This window comes from Puntigrus tetrazona, chromosome 2 (genome assembly GCF_018831695.1).
Source record: "Puntigrus tetrazona isolate hp1 chromosome 2, ASM1883169v1, whole genome shotgun sequence".
Taxonomy (NCBI): domain Eukaryota; kingdom Metazoa; phylum Chordata; class Actinopteri; order Cypriniformes; family Cyprinidae; genus Puntigrus; species Puntigrus tetrazona.
In genome coordinates this window covers 24,001,013-24,021,156 of record NC_056700.1, presented here as the reverse complement: position 1 = coordinate 24,021,156, position 20,144 = coordinate 24,001,013, and the positions used below count along the sequence as shown (strand labels likewise).

Sequence of the window (20,144 nt, the reverse complement as noted above, 5' to 3'; positions counted from 1 at the left end):
GATTTCAAACATCCACATCTTCCACAACTGTATTAAGATTGTTATGTGAATTTTGAATTACTGTTACACGGAACGTATAACTTTTATAAAACATAAAATAAAATAACTCCAAAGTGAGCATGGTACACAGTCAAAACCACTAAATGACGACATTTCGTATCGTTTCTGATCGTATGTTTCCTGCCCAGCGAAACGTTCATTTATTTAAAATCGTATTTAAATGATCTGGGCTTAGTCTCAGAGGTATCTTCACCCGAGAGAACACCACTGAAGCTGGAGAGCCGCACATCATGCACATAAATATACATTATCCGCAAATCAAGAATGACTTACTACAAAGTAAGAATTTGTTCCCTTGTTTTTTCCTTCATTTTATATAATGGCGGCCACAAATCTATACAGGCGAATTATTTTTGCAACCCAGGCTCGTTTGAAATACTTGCATCGCGTCTGCAGTACTGTTATCATGCACCCTGCACGTTTTGCGGCAGTCTCAAAGTGACACGTCCAGTAAGTGGCACTGTTTTTATTGTTTTCATTGCATCGATGTGCATGCATTGCCGTGTTTGCATTACTGTCATTACTTCAGATACGTATTTCAGGGCTTCATAATCCGAAGTGCGTCACTAAAAGTTAATGCTCTACATCAAACCTAACTCTAAACCTTCCCGATAGCGTTACCAGATGCAAAAGTGATATAGAAATGGTTTTGTCGGTGAAGCTATTTTAACTTCCTTATGCGGATTTGAGTTGTTTGATGAACCCTAGTCGTACAGGGTTCGTCCGAAGCTCTTCGACAGATTTCCTGTCAAGACATGGTATTTAATGCGAATGACCGACTTCCTCTTCCTGGCAGTACAAGTAATACGAGACCACAGCAGATCAGACTCCATCCATCTGCAATGAAATTTGGTCCCATTCTCATGTTCTTCGTGACAGATCTAATCTCCAGCACAGGTATTAAAGCTCTTCATTTGATTTCTGTTTTAATATACAGAATAGCCTACATGACGTCCATTGCAAAAGTAGCAGACTATTCATGTTAGAAATATTGTAAAATTATCACTACATCATGAAAGCTTAACAAACGTCAGAAAAAAAATGCATTTTGCCAGACTCACTGGTAAAAAACAAACAAACTGTAAAATATTTGTTAAAATGGCACAATGTTTTTTAATTTTTTTAATTCATTTATTTTTTTTATCGTTATTCTTTTTCAAGCAAGAATTGCCTTTCCAGATGGATAGATAAACAAATAAACAAACAAACAGGGAAAATGAAAATGAAAAGATATAATGAAATATTCCATTTGTTTGAATAATTTAGTGAAAGTATCACGCAGAATAAATATGTGCTATAAATAAATAGGCCTACATGTAAATGTCAAACATGGTTGCAGGGTTAAAAGGTTGTTCTCGTTTTTTCTCCTCAGTATGCAGATCTGAAGACCATGTGTTCGTACAGACGGGGGGCTCTGTTACACTGGACATAAAAAATAAACCACTGATAAATTTTAGAAGATTACTTTGGATGAATGATGAATCAGAATATATAGTCAGATTCTTAAATGAATCTGGAGATATAACATGTTATGTATATAAGGACAGAGTGGATTTCAATAATAAAACACTCTCTGTGACTCTGAAGAACATGCAGAAGACAGACAGTGGACTCTACACAGCAACAGCAATAGGAGAAAGAACAACATCTGTTGCAGAACACAATGTTTTAGTTATAGGTGAGTGCAAGTTTTTCCTTTATATTGTGGTTGTTGCAAACATTTCAGATCAAGAACATCTGCATTATTATAACAGAAACAATGGAATATGAATTATGTTGTTGATGTGCATCTGTTTACAGAGTAAAAGTTTACAATAATTTTTCCAAAAGTCTTGATCAATAAAGAGCATCAAAGAAAGTGTTATACAGAGTCACTCATCAAGGCACCAGAATAATTTAACGAAATAACCTTTGCGCTTTTTGCAAAATATTTTTTTAAATGTTTCAGATCCAGTGGATTCTCCTGTTCTGAAAACAAACTTCACCATGATAAGTGTTAACGTCTGTGTCGTGAACGTCTCATGCAGTGGACCTGATCAAACAATCAGACACAGTTACCACAGCAACGACTGCACTCAAGAGGAAGTGACATCATCTGGAGTCCAGACTCTAGCCCTGTATTGTAGAAAGAACAGAGTTGTCTGTAACTACAGCAATCCAGTCAGCTGGAAGAATCAAACTATAGAGATTAACCAACTTTGTACACCTTATGAAAGTAAATAACTTTTACATCATTCATAACTGAATCCCTTTCAGTTTATTCTGTAACTAAATACTAAAGTATCTTTAACTCTGACTGTTCATTTGACAGAAGAACATCCAGAAGAAAACAACAGTCCTCTCTTCCTTTGGCTCTCGGTCATCGCTGGTGTATTTGTGCTGGTTTTCACAGTAGTTTCTCTATTCTGCCGCTCTTACAAGAAGCGTAAAAAGGGTATATCTATCGTAATGAAACAGAAATTACTGTAACCTCAGTATTTTTTTGTTTTTTGTTTTTCTGTTTTTGTCACTTTCTAAATCTATTCTATTAAATCTCTAGGTGCTGAACAGAAGGGTCATAAAGGCTGTGGAGAAGTTGGTCTAATAGATAGATCTTCTTCCTCTGGAACAGATCATACAATTTATTCAATAGTGTATTATTCAACAGTGATGGAAGACAACCTGTGCATAAACAGCAAATTATGAAAAATGGTGCGTTTGTCAATATATATCTTAAAATTATTTTAACTTATTTGTAGCATCCTATGCTAGTATGTAAGTTTAAGTCATTCATTAGTGATAATATGACTGATCATTGTTTTGTTGAACTTTCCTTAATATCCTTATACTGGTTTTTTTTTTGTTTAATTAACTGTATTCTGACTTTCTTGTGCACTTTTGTTTGCAGTGAAACAGCTCATGATATTTAAGCATGAGCAAATAAAGGTGAAGTGCCATGTCTCTCTCATAGCCATGAGAAACCTTTTTTATTAAAATTATGTCCCTGTTTAAATACAAGCCTTGTTTTTATCTGCATTTAAGATAAGCTTTTTGGGATCCCATTAGTTAAAATTAAAAAAATTATTTAACATGAACTAATATTTTCCATATTATGGAAGTTAAAGGGGACCAGCAGTTTTCTTGAAAATATCTTCTTGTGTTCAGCAGAAGAAAAAAAACTATTTACAGGCTATTTACACTAACTCCGCCCACCAACGTGTGCTTGGGATAGTCAATCATTACAAAAGATTGTTGATTGATGTATAATTTGTATAATGTATCATTTATTTTCAGTATAAATTAAGAAAAGAAACTACTGGGTAGGGATAAGGTATGTGTAGGAAGGGCTTTATTGTCAACCATGGCATCTAGTAACTAATTTGAATTAAAATTAACATTTACACTCATTTACATTCTGTTTTATACTTCAATACTGAGGTGAAGATAATTGCCACTTGCAATAAGTAGTATAAATATCAGAACATGATATTTGCACCAAAAACAATGCTGGAATCTTTAAAATTAGTTTAAATAGAATCCATTGCTATTTGCAGTAATTAGCATCTAGGCTACGAAAATACTATTTTCACTTAGTCTAAATAGCGCATCACAAAAAAATCTGCTATTTTGACCTGATGTAGAGTAGATTTGCAAATACCCGCTGCCTAAAAAAAAAAAAAAAAAAAAAAAAAAAAAGAGATGGTTGGGCCATCACCACTCACTACACAGCTGATAACACCAACATACCCCCACCCCCCAAACTCACAAAATAGAAAATAAACTTCATTCAGCCGTGTGCAAAGCAAACCAACTGCCCTTTCACCCAGCGACGCTGGCTATTTGTCACGCATGAGGAAGTTGTCACAAAACTTGCATGTTTTGTATTTCTTGCGCTTTACTTTTTTCCGCTGTACTTTTTGGATTATTATTTTTATTATGCTTTAGACAAGAGAAACAAACCATAACGGACAGACAAACCCTTCATAACAAGAGAAACATCGGTGCAAAAATAAGACAAAAAGGAGAATGGCGATGTACGAGACCAGCATATCCTACCAAAAATAAATGACAATAATCTAGTAGTCTCTATCATATCACACACTCCTTCTATTCTCTGCCATATCTGATAAAAAAATATATATATTCAGCCAAAGTTGCATTCTCTAACGTTGGGTGAATATATTGATTCCAAACATCCACAACCAAACTGTCTTATCTTTTGTGTGAATTATATATAATTCTATAATTCATATATAATTTCTAAAAATAACCCCAAAGCGAGCGATATTTAAGGGAAGTGAAAAAGAGTGTGACAGCTAACCACGGTCAGATACAACTGGGTATAATACACACTTCACCTCTCGTGTTGTATTTAACAAATATGTGTCTGAATTAAAAAAATATTCAGTACAAACATGGCTAACAGCATGCTAATAGCTAACACTAATAGCTGCCAAATTAAAAGTGACCACAAGATGGCGATTTGAATCTTTTTCTGACCATATGGTTATCTTCTATTTATAATTGCATTTAAATGGTCTTGGCTTAGTCTTAGAGGTATCTTTACCTGAGAAAACACAGATTTGTTCCCTTGTTTTAAATCTAATTTTCTTTATCTTAGATCATCTTGGTCACAAATTAAGAATCGGTACGCACAAATTAATTTTCCCCTTACTTTTATAACGTTAATTTGTTCCCTTTTTTTATTTAATTAAAAATGCAATAGACCAATCGCTATGTACAGAGGTTTAACTACTTTTAGGGGACAGAAAGTCAGATTTCTGTTTTCTGTTTATCATCATACAGCCTTACTGATATATGCCTTTTGATATATGGCACTAAAGCTAAGACAAAATTATACAGAGATTCTTAGCATTTTCTGATAGCTGCGGTGGTGACTCCATCACGTGTAACTACAGCAGTCCGACACAAACTAGCTTCTGCACTGTATATATAAGTTACTTAAATACTGATCTGATCTGCAAATACACTCACGGATGAAGACAAAGTATAAGTACACACTGCACTGAAAGTGAATAAACACCGGGAAAGCTGATCAGTTTTTGTCTTGATCATATCTAGAAATACAGTGATCTTATTTTTTGCCTATTGATACAGATTGTTGTTAGTGGTCTATTTTTGTTTCTACAGGACAGCAGTCAACACTGAAACACAGTTAATATTGTATTAAGGCGTATGTCTAAAATAACATCTCCGTGTGTAGTTAGAGCGCCACCCTCAGGCTGAATTACGCAGACTCCCCTCGGCCTATTTATAGGATTATGCTCATTTTGATTATGATTTATAGGATTATGCTAATACGATGCCCTCTTTAATCAATCCGGTTCTTGACGTCTCGAATGCATACGTTGCATTACACAACAGCAAATCTAGTGACATTTATTAAAAAGCAAGATAGCACCACCACGCTTTTAATTATATTTCAAGGGACTGAATGAACGAACCAATCGAATTCATACAATGCCTTCAACGCCAAGTAAACTTCTTTTGATAAGTAGTATATTTATGTAAATATACTGTTCAAAATATGAAACTGAATCTTGCGGCACGTTAAGAAATAAGGAAGTGAGGGCAACCGACAGACACCCAATGATCAAAACAAGCACTTATTAGAAAAAAGGAATAAAGTTAGTTCTGAGAAACGATCAAGCCTCTTTTATTTGTAAGGTAGGTCTATTTTGTGTGGTTTAAGTATGCAGATATTTATATATAGTGTATGGCAATAACATGCCATTTGTTTAGTTTCTGTTTTTATCTAAATAAGGCTATAAGGATATTCCAGTTTCTCATCCTTCATTCATTCTGATCACTCGTAGTTTCATTAGTTTGATCAGCAGCGGCTCCCACACACCGCTGAGCAGGAGGAGAAGCGTCTCAACTGACCGAGCACCGCAAAGTTTTCTTCTTCTCTGAACGCTCGTGTTTCCGCCACTGACGAAGCCAAGCTAAATCCGATCATCGTGACATCTCACTGATTCCAAGCAACAGTTTCCTCTTGGGTTTTTTTTTTAGAAAAATGCGATTCTGTACGCAGCTGGAGGTCAACGTTAAAACGTGGCCAGTGTAAAAAAGTGCATTTTGCTGAATTCAGAAGCCGTTTATTCCAGCAGAGCAGACGTGAGATAGGAAGGATGTGGTGCAAAAGATGAAGTGTGAAGCTGTTGTTTGCTAAACTGACTATGTTTGGTAATGTATGTAAAAGTCAACGAAACGCATTTTGAGTGACTGATGTGGTACAATCCATGCAAACACCCACACATTAAAAATGATATAGAGATATTTGTTGTAGATATCGATATTAATGCGTTTCTACGCTTACTTTGTTTCCACCATCTTATCTTTTTACAGTTTTTTTTGGTTGCTATTTTTCTTCAGCATGACGTATTATGTTTTTTTTGGTCATCAGCGAGGCTCTGAGGCTCTGAACTTCCGTAGGAAGTCAATGCAGCGGCAGTCATTTTGAGTTCTCTCTTTTTAGGGTTTTAATCTTTTTAATTTAAAAGAATGTCAGCAAATTACCTACTCGTTTTACTTCTGTTTCCTCTGATCTTCAAAACAGGTAAAAAAAAAAAAAAAAAGTTTATTATGCAACTAATTGCTTTTTAATAGTTATTGTGACAGTGAGGATTGGCAAAGGCATGGTTCACATATCACTGAGCATTTACTGATGAAGATATTCTCTTTATACAATAATACTCGGTTATGATGATTCTCAGTATAAAAATATTCTGAATGATCATATACACTGTAATACTCTATACGATGTAATTCAAGTCATTTCAAAATTGATCTTTTTTATCATTTTATCTCTCATGTTGTTAGTGTGTGATTCTTATTCTTATGTTAGTGGATTGAAGTTTCTAATAAATCATGATCTGATCTGCTCTGAAACAGATCTTAGATGATCTGCTCTACAAAGCCAACTATAGAGCTGAATAAAGCACAAAAAGCTGTATATTATTGTTGTAACTAAAATAAGTGATTACTCTTATGACTGATTTATTGATAGCTGTGTGTCTGCTGCCTATTGGTCTTTTATTTTATTTTTTTCCATTCTATAACTGCCTTTGCATTTTCTCACCTTTTTTTCTGAGCACTTCCGTGTGGCCAAAGCCTTGACAAGAAATATAACATATATTACAGAGCCAGCCATGCATGACATTTTCTGATTAAAATACAATAATTGAATTAATTTCCAAGAATAGTCCTTGTTTTACTCTGGTCTGGCATGCATTTTATATAATATGCCTTCAACAACCATTTGTAAGACTGTATTATTATCTTGTATTATACTTTAATAACTAGATAAACAGCCACTAAACATGATTTCTGTCTTCCTGCGTCATGTTACAACTATCTTTACTTAAACTATTACTACATCTGAATGATTCTGAAGGCGATATTTTAGGTCTGATTCTAATTTCAAGGTTATGGCAAGAGACAAGAGAAATTGTAAATATATTTCTGCTGCAATAACCATAATAATCTAATTTTATTACTCTAAATACGGCGTTGATTAATGATTCCTTATGGTGATAAATCGCTTAATTGAAGGGCACTCAATTCTCTCTCAAATTAAAGTTTTAATTCCTAATCTTAAATTACCAGTCTGTTTTGTTTATGGCAAAATTTATTTTGGTTTCACTTCAAAATTGTCTATCTGAAACCTTTCAGGATTTTACAAGACATATTCAGTTTGTTACAATAAAATATTTTATTCAGAAATATGACAACACCAGATCACACTGACCCTGTGGGATTCTGGGATTCACAATGATAGAAATCCCAAAAGCCGTTGTGCTCCTGTAATACGATGTCAACGTTATTAATATGGTTAATGTTACGTAATGCTCTTCACTGATAGACAAAATCTTGTTTTTGACTTCATCAGTTTAAATTGTGTCAACTTTATGATTGCTGTCCATTTTTTAAAATAAAAAAATTTTATTTTCTCTCAGGGTTGAGTGCTGAGATCTCAGTGTTTGTGCGGATGGGAAGTTCTGTTGAAATGGATATACAGATACAAGAGTTACCAGAGTTTGATGATTTATCCTGGAGAAATGAAAAATCAGAGATAATAGTGAAATATACAAATGAAACTAAAAGAGTAAAACTTCACCCTTCTTACAAGGACAGAGTGGATTTCAATGATAAAACCTTCTCTCTGACACTGAAGAACATGCAGAAGACAGACAGTGGACTCTACATAGCAAGAGTGAGTGGAATAACAGAGACTGATATTGTTACATACAGAGTATCTGTTATAGGTGAGTGTGGTTTTGCTTTATGTGTTCTGGTCATAAGACATTTTTAGATTTTAATCTTTGAAAACTGTGTTATATATGAATGTGTTTTTATTCATCAGTTTATCTGTCACTCAGTGGCGCTAAGGCTGGACTTGACAAAAACTTGCTTAGCCCTGCACAGCCCCCTCAAGGATTTCCTTTATTATTATTATTATTATTTTTATTATTTAACTCTGTATCACTCCCATTAACATTGAAAAATAAACATATAATAAACATATAATATTCAAGACTACTGAAGACACTTGATGTTAACAATAAGAATCAACAAAGAAGCCATTACAGTGGTCAGTGTTTAGCTAGGCTCTTGACCCTTAAATCTTTAACATTAGATTTTGTTATCAGTGGTGTGGAAACAATTTGATAAATCAGTGAGGTGAATGATGGGAAATGTAGTAAATAGAAAGCCTGTGAGGTATGAAGGAGTGACTGGTGCCGATCAAACAGACGTCCATGGACTGAATTCATGACAGAGACTATTTTTTAAATGTTACTACAAGTATTTAGTTTAGTTTAACTATCAGTACACCCATAAGTTCACTTGTAGTATAGGTGCAGTACAAGCTAAAACATTTGATGTAAACTAGTCAAGTACTAAGTTTACTACCGTTATACTTAAATGTATACATTTATATACTAGAAAGTGGGCCAATTTAGTCCAAAGGAGTATTGAAATGGTACACTGTAAGTATACTACTATTACACTGATATTTGTATACTTACTACATAAGGTATACTTAAAATATACTCAAACTTTACTTGAGCCTCCACTGCTGCTACTCCTTTAACTGTAAAGTTATGATGTGTATTCTATAAACAGCTTTTAAGATGTTATGCTACAACAGTTTGAGGGTGTATTATTTCAAACAATATTTCACAAATGATTAACTGGTGTAACTTTTTCCTTTTCAAATGTGTGTTTCAGATGCTGTGGAGGCTCCCGTCCTGACTGTGAACTCAAAAGTGTCCATCAATGACTCCTGTTCTGTGAACTTCACATGCAGCGCTCAAGAGTTCATGATTAACTCCACCTATCAGAACAACAGATGCTCTCCAGAGGAAGTGACATCACAGATCAACACTCTCATCCTGAACTGCAGTGAGGAATCAATCACATGTAACCATAGCAACCCTGTCAGCTGGAAAGAAGTCAGAATGAGCATCAAAGAACTCTGCATTAATAACGGTATCCAGTCAATCTAGAGGAACTGTTCAACTGATCTGAAACCTGCACTTCTTAATGACATGTGTCTTATTTTCTAGAGAATGACTCAAGTCAAGTGCAGATTGGGTCACCTTTCCTGTGGCCGGTAGTTGGTTCGGTGGCGGTGTTCGTTTTGATATGTTTTTTAGCCTTTCTGTACATCAAGTGTAAAAAAGGTATGTCCATGTTGCCTCACATACATTATCTATGAAAAACAATTTGACCAATCAAGTGCTTTCACGCTTTTGTAATTAAAAAGAACGAAGGTGCTACTTCTTAATAAGCTGTAATACTGTAGAATACTGCGTTCTTCCACATTTAATAATTCTCGTCTCTACTGAATATCCTCTGATCAGATCATACAAACAGTAACCAACTAGGTAAAAAAAAAACACTATCAATCTTAAAAACGGTACATTCTATATTATCCAGTTTAGAGCTTCAATTCTATATTCACCTAAACACAATACAACCTTTTTAGGATTAAATGTCATGATGTTTTGTAACTGTGATGAGGACAGGACATTTTTTGCTGCTAGAATTCCAAACAATTCTTCAAAATATTGAGAATAAGTAGTAAAAGCAAACCAAATACGTTTACTACTAATGTAATTATTATCTTCATTATATATATTTGATATGATTTACACTAGACCTTCATGACTACATAAGGAACCCCTCAGAGGCAGATGTTCCACAAACAAAATATTAAACTCAGTTTAGAGAAGTTTGTAATTAACAGCCAATGTAAAGACATATCTTATGTTACTTATATCATACGCTTACTGCAAGCTAAATCAAATTTAATGCAATACCATTTTTTGTTTGTTTTAAGGAATACAAGATGATATCCTTTATTAATTGATGAGTCTTAATATCAATATATTCCTGTATATTCTACCTCATAGGTGACCAGGAGCAGGTAGGGGGAGATAGTACACTGTATGCTCAAGTTGAGGTAAGCTTCAAATTATTATTTATCGTTAAGCTGGCAGACATCATTAATATGTTGTCATTAAACTATTTATTTAGTAGTACAATGTGGAATTTCGAAATAATAAAAAGTAGTTAAGAAAATACATTCAGCAGATTTAAAAGTTGCAGTTTAAAAATGAAATATGCACAGCTTGAGGCCTTTAAAAAACAAAGATATAACAAAAAAACTTGATATAACAAAGTAATAAATTTTTTCTTTTCTGGCTGTTAATCAAACTGCTCTAAACTGAGGTTGCTATTTTGTTTGTGGAACATCTGCCAGATAATAATTACATTAGTAGTAATCATATTTAGTTTGCTTTTACTACTACTTTACTACTTCTCAATATTTTTGAAGGATTGCTTGGATTTTTTGCAGCAAAGTATGTCCTGTCCTCATCACAGTTACAAAACATCATGACATTTAATCCTAAACAGGTTGTATTGTGTTTAGGTAAATATGGAATATGAAACTGGATAATATAGAAGTGTGTTTAAGATTAATATAGATTTTTTTTACCTAGTTGGTTACTAATTGGTTACAAAGAACGTTTTAATGATCTGATCAGAGATAATCAGTATAGAGACAATAATTATTAAATGTGGAAGAACACAATAAAAATTATTTTATTTGCTTTTAATTTTTGTCAATTATATAGCAAAATTATCACCACCTATCACCTAAAAGAGGCATAATTTGACTTTGCATAGCAGAAAGCATTGAGACACACTTCAGAACTCTGAATGAATCCCTCTGCAGCTGAAAGCCTTTCTTTTTGACACCAGCAAAGATGATCGATTTGCAATGTGTTTAGGCTCACAGTGAAAATAATTATAAAGCAGTTGTTCAAAACAAAAGAACATAGCAATACAACATAGGATTTCAAATTGATATATTCAGCAGATGTTTAATAATTCGGTATGCAAAGCTTGTACGTGAGGACCCACTTTCTATTACTTCTTAATATTACATTATTATTTAAATATTTTTTGTTGTAAACATTTCAGACAATGCAGCAACTCAACAGTGACTGCCATACATATGATAGTCCAGAAAGGGTAAGAATAATGTACAATGAACATGCTATGTCTTTATAAAATGCTTGTATATATATATATATATATATATATATATATATATATATATATATATATATATATATATATATATATATATATATATATATATACATATATATACATATATATACATACACATATACTGTAGTGAACGTTTAGTTTAGTACTTATTCAGCTCAACATAACTGCTTAGGAATGTATTTTAAAGACACTACATGTATGTGTATTTCTTTAGGTTCAAGTCCAGCCACAAGAAAAACTGAGGATAAAACAAACACGTTCTACTGCAAAGTAGGAGACCTCCACACATCTAAACCCCCTGGACAAGAGTGCACCATTTATTCAGCGGTGTGTAAACAACCAAACAAGAAACCACCCGCCGATTCGTGACGCTTCAAAATAAACTTTGGCTAATTCACACATTGAGACGAGATGTCACAAGATCTGATCACAAAATAGCATCGGCCTTTATGTGATAAAAAAAAAGGAGAAAAGTATTAACAGTTATTTTGAATAACATACCAGCCAAGGCTGTTCATTTTCTCACCGTCGAGTAGTTACTAATCTGCCCAACACGAAGGAACATATTTTGAAGAAAGTTTGTAACCAGGTTGTTTTGGATCACCACTGACTTCCATAGTATTTTTATTTCCTAATATGGAAGTCTACGGTGACCCAAAACAGCCTGGTTACAAACTGAGTAAATAATGACAGAATTTTTTCATTTTTGGTTGAACTATTCCTTCACACAGTTTTTAGGTATTAGGTAGAATATTAGATAGGACTTTTACAAATGCTATGAAATACTTAATACACCTTTACTTTGCATATGAACCATCTTCTTGAACGTGCAATACTTCCGATTTAATGAAAAGCTGAATCTTTTACAAGGTTTCCTTCAAAACCAACCGTTCATATCATAAATGGAAGTAGTTATTCTTTTAATGGGAGCTTTTTAGAAGTCAGCTTTTTATTGTAATAATAACTTTGACTTAGGAGAGAACCATTTATCGTTTTATTTAAAAAGTGTTATTTAAAAAGATAGCTTGCAGTAATGAAGTAAAAATGTGTCATGTATAGTTTATAGCATTTTATAAAAAGTATTTCTTAAATACTTTGCTGAGAGCATATATATATTAGAAATAAGCGATTAACAATAATGTTTAATCTGTTTATAAATGTATAGCTTAATGTTTGCTGTTTATCCTAATGTACTTGTTATGAGACTTTTTAATAGCTACTACACATTAAAAACATTAAAACTGCATGATTGTTTTTAATGAACAGTTTTTTTTAAATTCATCTCCAGTATATGTATATTATGTTTTGGCTTTTTTCATGAATTCAAGACAGTTATGTATTGCTTGTGGTTCCATATAATTATTAATAAAGTATTCAATTACATTTAAATGTTCTTTTTTTGATTTTGGATTTGAGCATACCAGGTTTAACTATAGAAAACAATTCTGGAACCAGTCATGAGGATTTACCAAGGAAGTCGGGTGTACCATTTGTGTTTTAGAGCAAGCCATGCTATATAACTGCATGCATATAACTGCAAACCTGCATATAACTCCACTGTTGTGTTTGCCATTTCACAGCATGCTAGTTGGCTGCTAAGGGTAACAGGTCTTGAACTGTTAGCCGCAGAATAAAAGTAAAAACATAATGGGTAAACCTTTACGTAAGCCCTGAAGAGGAAATGTAGCACCTGAAGAGGAAGAGGAAACTCTGTGGAGATGAGTGTCAGATAAGTTTCATTTTAGAAAGAGAAAGATCTTCCAACACATTCGATTACATTACATTACTATTTAAAGGGGTCAATGGGTGATCGCGTATAACAGGGACACCCTGGAGGAGCATGTCCAACATGTCCAAGCAGTACTCAAAAGACTCATGCAGATCCATCTTTATGCCAAGGGAGAAAAGTGTGCATTTCTTCAAACCAGTGTCTCTTTCCTTGGGTATGTGATCAGCCAAAAGGGCATAGCCATGAAAGGAAAGTCAAAGCAGTATCAGACTGATTTGGTCACATGTGCAACCTAATTTGTCAATGGCGCGACTAAAAAAAATTCTGAGGTCGTTCGAGCCGCTCGAGAGGGAAAAAAAGTCTCAGCAACTCTGAAAGTCTTCCTGTGGTTCAACGCTATAGCAGTCTAAACCAATCAGAGATAATGAAGGGCGGAACCCCTCTCTGTGATTGGCCGTGGTCCAGATATTTCCGTATGTGAGTGTAGATTAAAATGCTTGTGCTGCAGTCAAAGAGGTGAGTAGTCTAGGTCCGTCAGATAAACAGTAGATAAAAAGAACGACCGACAACTATGAATGTTAGTTGGCCTGATGTGTCTGAAAATAACCAATGCTCTGACATTTTATGGCAAGCCGTGTTAACTTTTAATCTATAAAGCATGCTAGTATCTATATCCATGTTATTAGTAATTATTTTTTAAATAGACTTACTCTTCCTCCAATCTTAGTGCGATGATCCAGCAGCAGAAACTAGTGACAGAGGCAGGCCAATATCCACTCCAAAGGAGGTCCTTCAACTCAAGGCTCCACTGATGCTGGCATGTTTGACATGTATACAGTGGCTGATGCAAGTCAAAACGCCCTTTAAACAAAAAAGAACATTTAAATACAGTTACGTAATTCTGTACATTGAGAGACACTGCACAAGTTCTTACACTCAAACCAGACTTCTTGAGTAGTGTCACACATTGCTGACATCAAAATTACAAACAATTACAATACTGTGTGTTATACCGTAGATTTTGACATGACTGCGATATCACTATAAATAGTGAATTGTTCATACCATTGATGATAATTAAAGTTTGCCCAATAATATGGTGAAGTTTGCGCCTTCACAGGAGCATTCTGGCACCTTCACTGCAAGCTGGCAAAAATAAAGAAAAGCACTGATTTGGATTATTTGCAACTGGCTGCAGACACACATGAAAAGCAAAATGAGATATTCTGCGAGAGCATACCTTGCTCATGGACGCAACATCCATTTTGTCCTTTAATGACGGATGAGGTCGAATGAATGACTTCAAAAAACCCATGAATCACACGTCCCTTGTTGTGGAGTGGCTGTAATACATCACAGTCTCCACAGAACCACTCCTCAGGAAAACACTCTCTGCACCTAGCGAGAAATTTAAAAATATTATAATATGTAATTTCAGGTGAATGAATCGTATAACACACTCAGTTTAAGCTACTCCAAATTGGTTTCACTTTATTTTGATGGTCCCCTGTGAACATTCTGTTGACAATAAGTAACTTTTCACCAACATGTCAAATAACTTTCATGAGAGTATTAGTAGGGTTAGGGTTGGAATAAGTTGACACGCTCTTGAAAAGCTACCTATAGTCAGTATAATGTCTGTTGATAGATCATCACAATAAAGAGTTAGCAGACAATAATCGGACAGTCTAGTTATGTTGTGCGAAGTTAATTATTGTCAACTGACTGTTCATAAGTGACCATCAAAATAAAGTGTTACCTCCAAATTTAGTTAGACACTAGGTTTGATTTTATTGCATTGGACTGAATGGTGGCTCAGTGTTTAGAGCAGTCACCTTAAATGCATTTTTATCTGGGTGTCCCCCAAAACACATGCACCTTATAAAGCAGGGAACTAAACATTAAAACCAACCCAATAACAGCAGGCTCACGGACAAGACAACACAATGGCCGACCAACAGCCTCTTTTGCAATAAAGCTGCTTTCTGTGTGTTGAAGTGAATATTTTTTGGAAGACTGATCTTGTCAAAGTTACTAGTTTCAAAAGACTATTAGATGATTAGTGAAAGGAAAACACAACACAGTGTTTAAGTAAGGCATAGAATGGCTTAACTGAACCTTGCCATCAATGATCCAAGTCTCTGTAACTTCAAAATACTAGATTTAGATATAAATATTTAAAAAAATATATTAGATTTCCAAAATATACTCCCTCAATTACACATGCCAAAGAGCATTATAGGATGTTAATGCATCATGCAATGTACCTGCATGTAATCTCCTGCATTACTTCTACTTTAATTAGTCTCCCATTCACATGTATCCACAAGTATAAAATTATCGAGGTAGATAAAAACTCTTACCCTTTTTTCAGCTAGAACAGAGTCTAGTTTCAGTTCAAGAGCCATGTGTCTCCTCTCTTGGACAGACAGACAAGAGACTATGACTATACAGAGAGAGAGAGAGAGATGAATAGAGGTTGACTTTTAATAGGTATAGGTATTATCTATTGCTCAGACATGTGACTCGTTTGACAGGATTTGCAAAGGAGAACAGGTAATGTTAACTATTTAGTGTACAGTAGTTATGTTACAATACGTTTTTTAAAAAAGTACCCCAATAGCGAGAGTTTTCTGTTAAATTCAAGATTTTCCAATTTCCTATATGACAGTTAAAAGGCATGCAACATGCGTCCCTCATCCTGGATTTAAAGGAACCTTTATGTGCGATATATTATAACATATTAACAAAGTTAAATGGTTATTGCTTTCACATTACAGTGAAGTTGTGGCTGAGGAAAGCTGAAGGCCCGAATCCATCAGTGTGAAGTGTTTTAGTTATGCTTCTATTAATAGTGAAGATGGCCAAGAAGCAATTTAAGAATTTTTCACTGATTTTTTGGACCGGGAGAAGTGGCTTTTAATTTCTGTCTGTTAATATAGTTAGCTTATATTGAAGTTAGATAGCAAGCCTAATTTCACAATAGGTTTATTGTTATTGTTGTTAACGTTACTAAGGAGCAAACCATTTTTTGGGATGTAATTGTTGCTCTAACATTAATCCATTTGAGTTAATGGCAAAGGCGGCCATCAATTTCATCATTGAAACATACCAATTAGCTCGTAACACAGTTCACAATGCAATAAATAGGCCTATCTGTTTCAACAAAAATTGTTCAAAGACAGAAACTGACTTGTTTAAAACATTATTTGGCCAGTGTACAATGTAAAAAACCAATAGTTGCGTTAACTTGATATAACTTATTCCCCCAGCTGCCTTAAAAATTGTATAGTTGAGTCAACTAAAATATTTAAGTTGTCACTTACATTAAGATTAAGTAACACGTTAAACTTACAACTAAAATATTTATTCTGAAACATAAGAATACTGGACTATTTTTAGCATCCCCTGCTGGCCTCTCTAACACCTCTTCCTGCAGGAAACAGGTTTTCAGAGTTTTCTTAGCTTCAGTGGTAACAGGTGTTGGGCTGCCAAATGGCTGAAATGGCTTACTGTTATATAGCGTTTTATTTTATAAGCATAATCATAAAATAACCTGCACAGGTTCTTATTTTGAAGCTGTGTGCACGATGTGTATTTTGGGGGTCTTTAATCAGTGGAAGGTGTTTTAAAAAGCGACTGAACAAACAGGAAGTGGGTAGATGTGAGATGAGGGTTAAAAAGAGAAGTGTTACATTTTCGTTCGTCTAGCACAATAGCAAAGTAACTTTATTTTGTTTGACTTTGTTATGTAGCTTTTGACCATCTTTGACTTTGTGACTCTTTAGCTCAAAAGATAAGTTTTAGACAAAAAGGGTATATTTGCATTTTGCTTATAGCCTTTTAGACTTTAACCACTGATTAGCCCCCTGCCTAGTGAAGTGAAAGCGCGTGCTAGCCGTGGTAATACGTTTGTTTTTAGACTTGTCTGCTTCCTCATCGAAAGACATCTTGTTACATTTTGCTATAATGGACTTTAGGCTGCTGCTGATCTTTGTTCTTTCTACGCACATTACAGGTACAAAATGTAATCATTTTATTATTCTAAGTAAGTCTGTTAATAAACAACTAATAAATAACTTTAAGTTTTAAAATTCCCTCTAAAATTAAGGCTTTAATTCATTTTTTTTTTATTTTGCAGTCTTTTTATGGCATATTTATATTTTACTTCAAAACTGTTTCACATTTAAATGTTTTAAGGATTTTATGAGACTTAACCGATTTATTACGATAAACTATTGTATTCAGAAATATTACCATATTTCACAGATGCTACAAAATGCATTAATTCAACTATTAAAATGTTCAGTTGCATGATCGCTGTCCATGATAACAGCAGCTATTTGTATTTTAATAAAATATTTATTCTCTCTTTCCTCAGTGTTCAGTGCTGAGATCTCAGTGTTTGTGCAGACGGGAAATTCTGTTGAACTGTGTATACAGACACTTCCAGAGTTTGATGATTTATCCTGGAGAAAAGAAAAATCAGAGATAATAGTTAGATATACAAAAGAAACTAAAAGAGTAAAATTTTACTCTTCCTACAAGGACAGAGTGGATTTCAATGATAAAACCTTCTCTCTGACACTGAAGAACATGCAGGAGACAGACAGTGGACTCTACACAGCAAGAGCGAGTGGAGCTTCAGACAATGATATTGTTACATACAGAGTATCTGTTATAGGTGAGTGTGATTTATAAATGTTTAGTACATGATATTTTATAAAATAAGATCATGTTAATTATATTCAGTTTATATGTAAAATATGTGTATTTTATCTGAATTTTATTCATTTGTAAATATGTAAAGCATAACAAAATATAGTAACTTAAGAATTTTGAATGCTTACAAATATGCTGCACATATTTTGGTTTGTTCCTTTCAGCAAGCCTGAACAAAACCGTATAAATGAATAAATTCTGCTTGGTCCTGGTTTACCGAAGTCTTGGACTGGCAAATTGTAGCACGTCTGCATCTGTGTTTGTGATCTTAAATGCTTTAATTTGAATGTGTTTCAGATTCAGTGGAAGCTCCAGTCCTGACCGTAAACTCGAGCTGGTTCAGCCCTGACCCCTGTAGCTTTATGTGCAAAGGGGGCAACATTATTATCAGCTCCATCTTTAATAGTAGCAGCTGTTCTCCAGAGGAAGTGACATCGTTGGATAACTACACTCTAAGACTGAACTGCAGCGGTGACTCCATCGTGTGTAACTATAGCAACCCAGTGAGCTGGAAGACTAACATAAAGAAAGCCAATGAACTCTGCACTGCCAATCAAAGTACATCTTCTTACAGATAAAGAAAATGCGTGGTACTTGACTGAAACGCTTGGTTTAAACTGGACAGCTGATCATGTTTTGATGTTCTTCTTTCATGCCCAGAAAGACGACTAGCTAAAGAAGCGTCGTTGCAGCTCCTTTGGTTAATTCTCCTGTTACCAATTTTTGTTGGTTTGTTGGCGTTGGTCATAAAGAAAAAAGAAGGTATCGTCAGTTTCACTTTTTATATCAACAGTTATATTGCAATTATAAAACATGCATTTTGTTTTTAAATATTCCAAAGTACTGGAAGTATTTTAAGTATTGCAGAAGTACTGGTTAATAAAGGAACAAAGTAAGCTGAAGTTAACAAAATGGAACTTTGAGAAAATCTCATACCGATACTCTGCAGCTATATCGACTTACATGTTGTTGTTCTAACACGAAATGTTCAAATTTAACTGGATCGTTTATTCGTGTCCTGATTTCATGGCAGACAAAAGTAGTTCGACACCAGAGGGTCTTTCGCAGCATGCCAAATGTATTTTTTAAACGTCACAAAAGCTACGCGCATAATAAATGTAAATGAAATAGCACACTGCCGTTTAGAATAATTTGAGAAAGAGTTTAACACGTCACAGTGTTTGCCAGCTTTTCTCGTTAACTTCCCACAAATATAATATTTCTGCTTTTACAAACCTCTGACTCGCAATTATTTACCATCATTTTATTTCCAGTTTCTCAGTACTGCCACCACAGCGATTATACATTTTATCATATTTGTTTTGACTAAACACTGGAAATTGTTGTCTTGAAAATGGATGTTCTGTTGTAAACACCATAGGTGCCCAGCAGAAAGAACAAACAGTCTATGTGAAGTTAACGTAAGTTTCATACTACTTATTCTAAAGAAATTATATCACTTTCTGTTGCCTTTTAAACCAAGCATGCAACATTTTTTGTAACACTAGATACAGTTTTTAAAAAATATATCCTATAATCTCAGAAAAAAGGTATAAAACTCTTACTGATACTTACTGTATGTAGGCCCTTTAAGGGTAAATGAGGTATGAGTATCACTTAGAGTCTGCATTAATTCATTCGTTTGTAATGTCTTATTGCTTTTCTACTGTCACGTGGGCACAGGCGTTCACTTCTGTTTTCATCATTAGCTCTCATGGCAGATTATTGACTTTCTGTTGATGGTATTGCATTGATTTGAATGCTGCGCTCAGCGCCTCGTATTTAAATCAAGTCATTCAAAAGCAAGTTAAAAATAATCAGCCTTCTACTTGATAGTAATGAACACCAAAATTTGGACGCCACCATTAGTATCTTATATGAGCACTCACTTCCACCAAAGCAGCGGTCTGACGTATTGATTGGATTGTGTCCACAGGAGAACACAAAGTCACAAACATCACTGAAGACGTTGGAGAAATCTAAGAATATTCAGACAGTGTATGACACTGCAGTAGATCCAGGAAAAACTGATGTTACCGTCCACACC

The 20,144-nt window shown here is 34.3% G+C and overlaps 3 protein-coding genes across 8 annotated transcripts; all 3 read left to right on the top strand.

The window, feature by feature from the left end:
* The first annotated feature begins 164 nt into the window (after positions 1-164).
* On the top strand, positions 165-3,389 carry LOC122360946 (natural killer cell receptor 2B4-like). Of its 2 annotated transcripts, XM_043261802.1 has the most exons (6): positions 165-510; positions 857-957; positions 1,433-1,738; positions 2,009-2,275; positions 2,372-2,494; positions 2,600-3,389. In XM_043261802.1, exons 2-6 carry the CDS (start codon positions 903-905, stop codon positions 2,743-2,745), a joined length of 897 nt encoding a protein of 298 aa, XP_043117737.1. In that variant the 5' UTR covers positions 165-510; positions 857-902; the 3' UTR covers positions 2,746-3,389. The 2 variants fall into 2 exon arrangements, with proteins under 2 accessions (XP_043117737.1, XP_043117728.1); XM_043261793.1 differs by having other exon boundaries at positions 165-957.
* Positions 3,390-5,611: 2,222 nt separating this feature from the next.
* On the top strand, positions 5,612-12,961 carry LOC122360967 (CD48 antigen-like). 5 transcript variants are annotated; one of them, XM_043261836.1, is made up of 8 exons: positions 5,613-5,727; positions 5,825-6,619; positions 8,019-8,327; positions 9,292-9,552; positions 9,630-9,746; positions 10,479-10,528; positions 11,554-11,604; positions 11,861-12,960. In XM_043261836.1, the coding sequence occupies exons 2-8, from the start codon at positions 6,565-6,567 to the stop codon at positions 11,918-11,920; spliced, it is 903 nt and encodes a 300-aa protein (XP_043117771.1). In that variant the 5' UTR covers positions 5,613-5,727; positions 5,825-6,564; the 3' UTR covers positions 11,921-12,960. The 5 variants fall into 5 exon arrangements, with proteins under 5 accessions (XP_043117797.1, XP_043117806.1, XP_043117771.1 ...); XM_043261847.1 differs by having other exon boundaries at positions 5,616-5,727; positions 5,877-6,619; XM_043261862.1 differs by lacking the exon at positions 11,554-11,604 and having other exon boundaries at positions 5,612-5,727; positions 11,861-12,961.
* A 2,781-nt stretch (positions 12,962-15,742) lies between these two features.
* Positions 15,743-19,522, top strand: LOC122327409 (CD48 antigen-like). The gene is made up of 5 exons (XM_043222763.1): positions 15,743-17,393; positions 17,757-18,059; positions 18,395-18,655; positions 18,758-18,859; positions 19,479-19,522. Exons 1-5 carry the CDS (start codon positions 17,345-17,347, stop codon positions 19,520-19,522), a joined length of 759 nt encoding a protein of 252 aa, XP_043078698.1. The 5' UTR covers positions 15,743-17,344.
* Positions 19,523-20,144: the final 622 nt, after the last annotated feature.

Bases quoted from the DNA above. Each gene is read 5' to 3' on its own strand.
- LOC122360946 (XM_043261793.1), top strand. From the start codon at position 816: ATGGTATTTAATGCGAATGACCGACTTCCTCTTCCTGGCAGTACAAGT. The intron at 958-1,432 runs GTATTAAAGCTC...TTTTCTCCTCAG, and splicing joins AGATCTAATCTCCAGCACAG to TATGCAGATCTGAAGACCAT. The intron at 1,739-2,008 runs GTGAGTGCAAGT...TAAATGTTTCAG, and splicing joins ACACAATGTTTTAGTTATAG to ATCCAGTGGATTCTCCTGTT.
- LOC122360967 (XM_043261836.1), top strand. From the start codon at position 6,565: ATGTCAGCAAATTACCTACTCGTTTTACTTCTGTTTCCTCTGATCTTC. The intron at 6,620-8,018 runs GTAAAAAAAAAA...ATTTTCTCTCAG, and splicing joins TCCTCTGATCTTCAAAACAG to GGTTGAGTGCTGAGATCTCA. The intron at 8,328-9,291 runs GTGAGTGTGGTT...TGTGTGTTTCAG, and splicing joins ATACAGAGTATCTGTTATAG to ATGCTGTGGAGGCTCCCGTC.
- LOC122327409 (XM_043222763.1), top strand. From the start codon at position 17,345: ATGGACTTTAGGCTGCTGCTGATCTTTGTTCTTTCTACGCACATTACA. The intron at 17,394-17,756 runs GTACAAAATGTA...CTCTTTCCTCAG, and splicing joins TCTTTCTACGCACATTACAG to TGTTCAGTGCTGAGATCTCA. The intron at 18,860-19,478 runs GTATCGTCAGTT...TAAACACCATAG, and splicing joins GGTCATAAAGAAAAAAGAAG to GTGCCCAGCAGAAAGAACAA.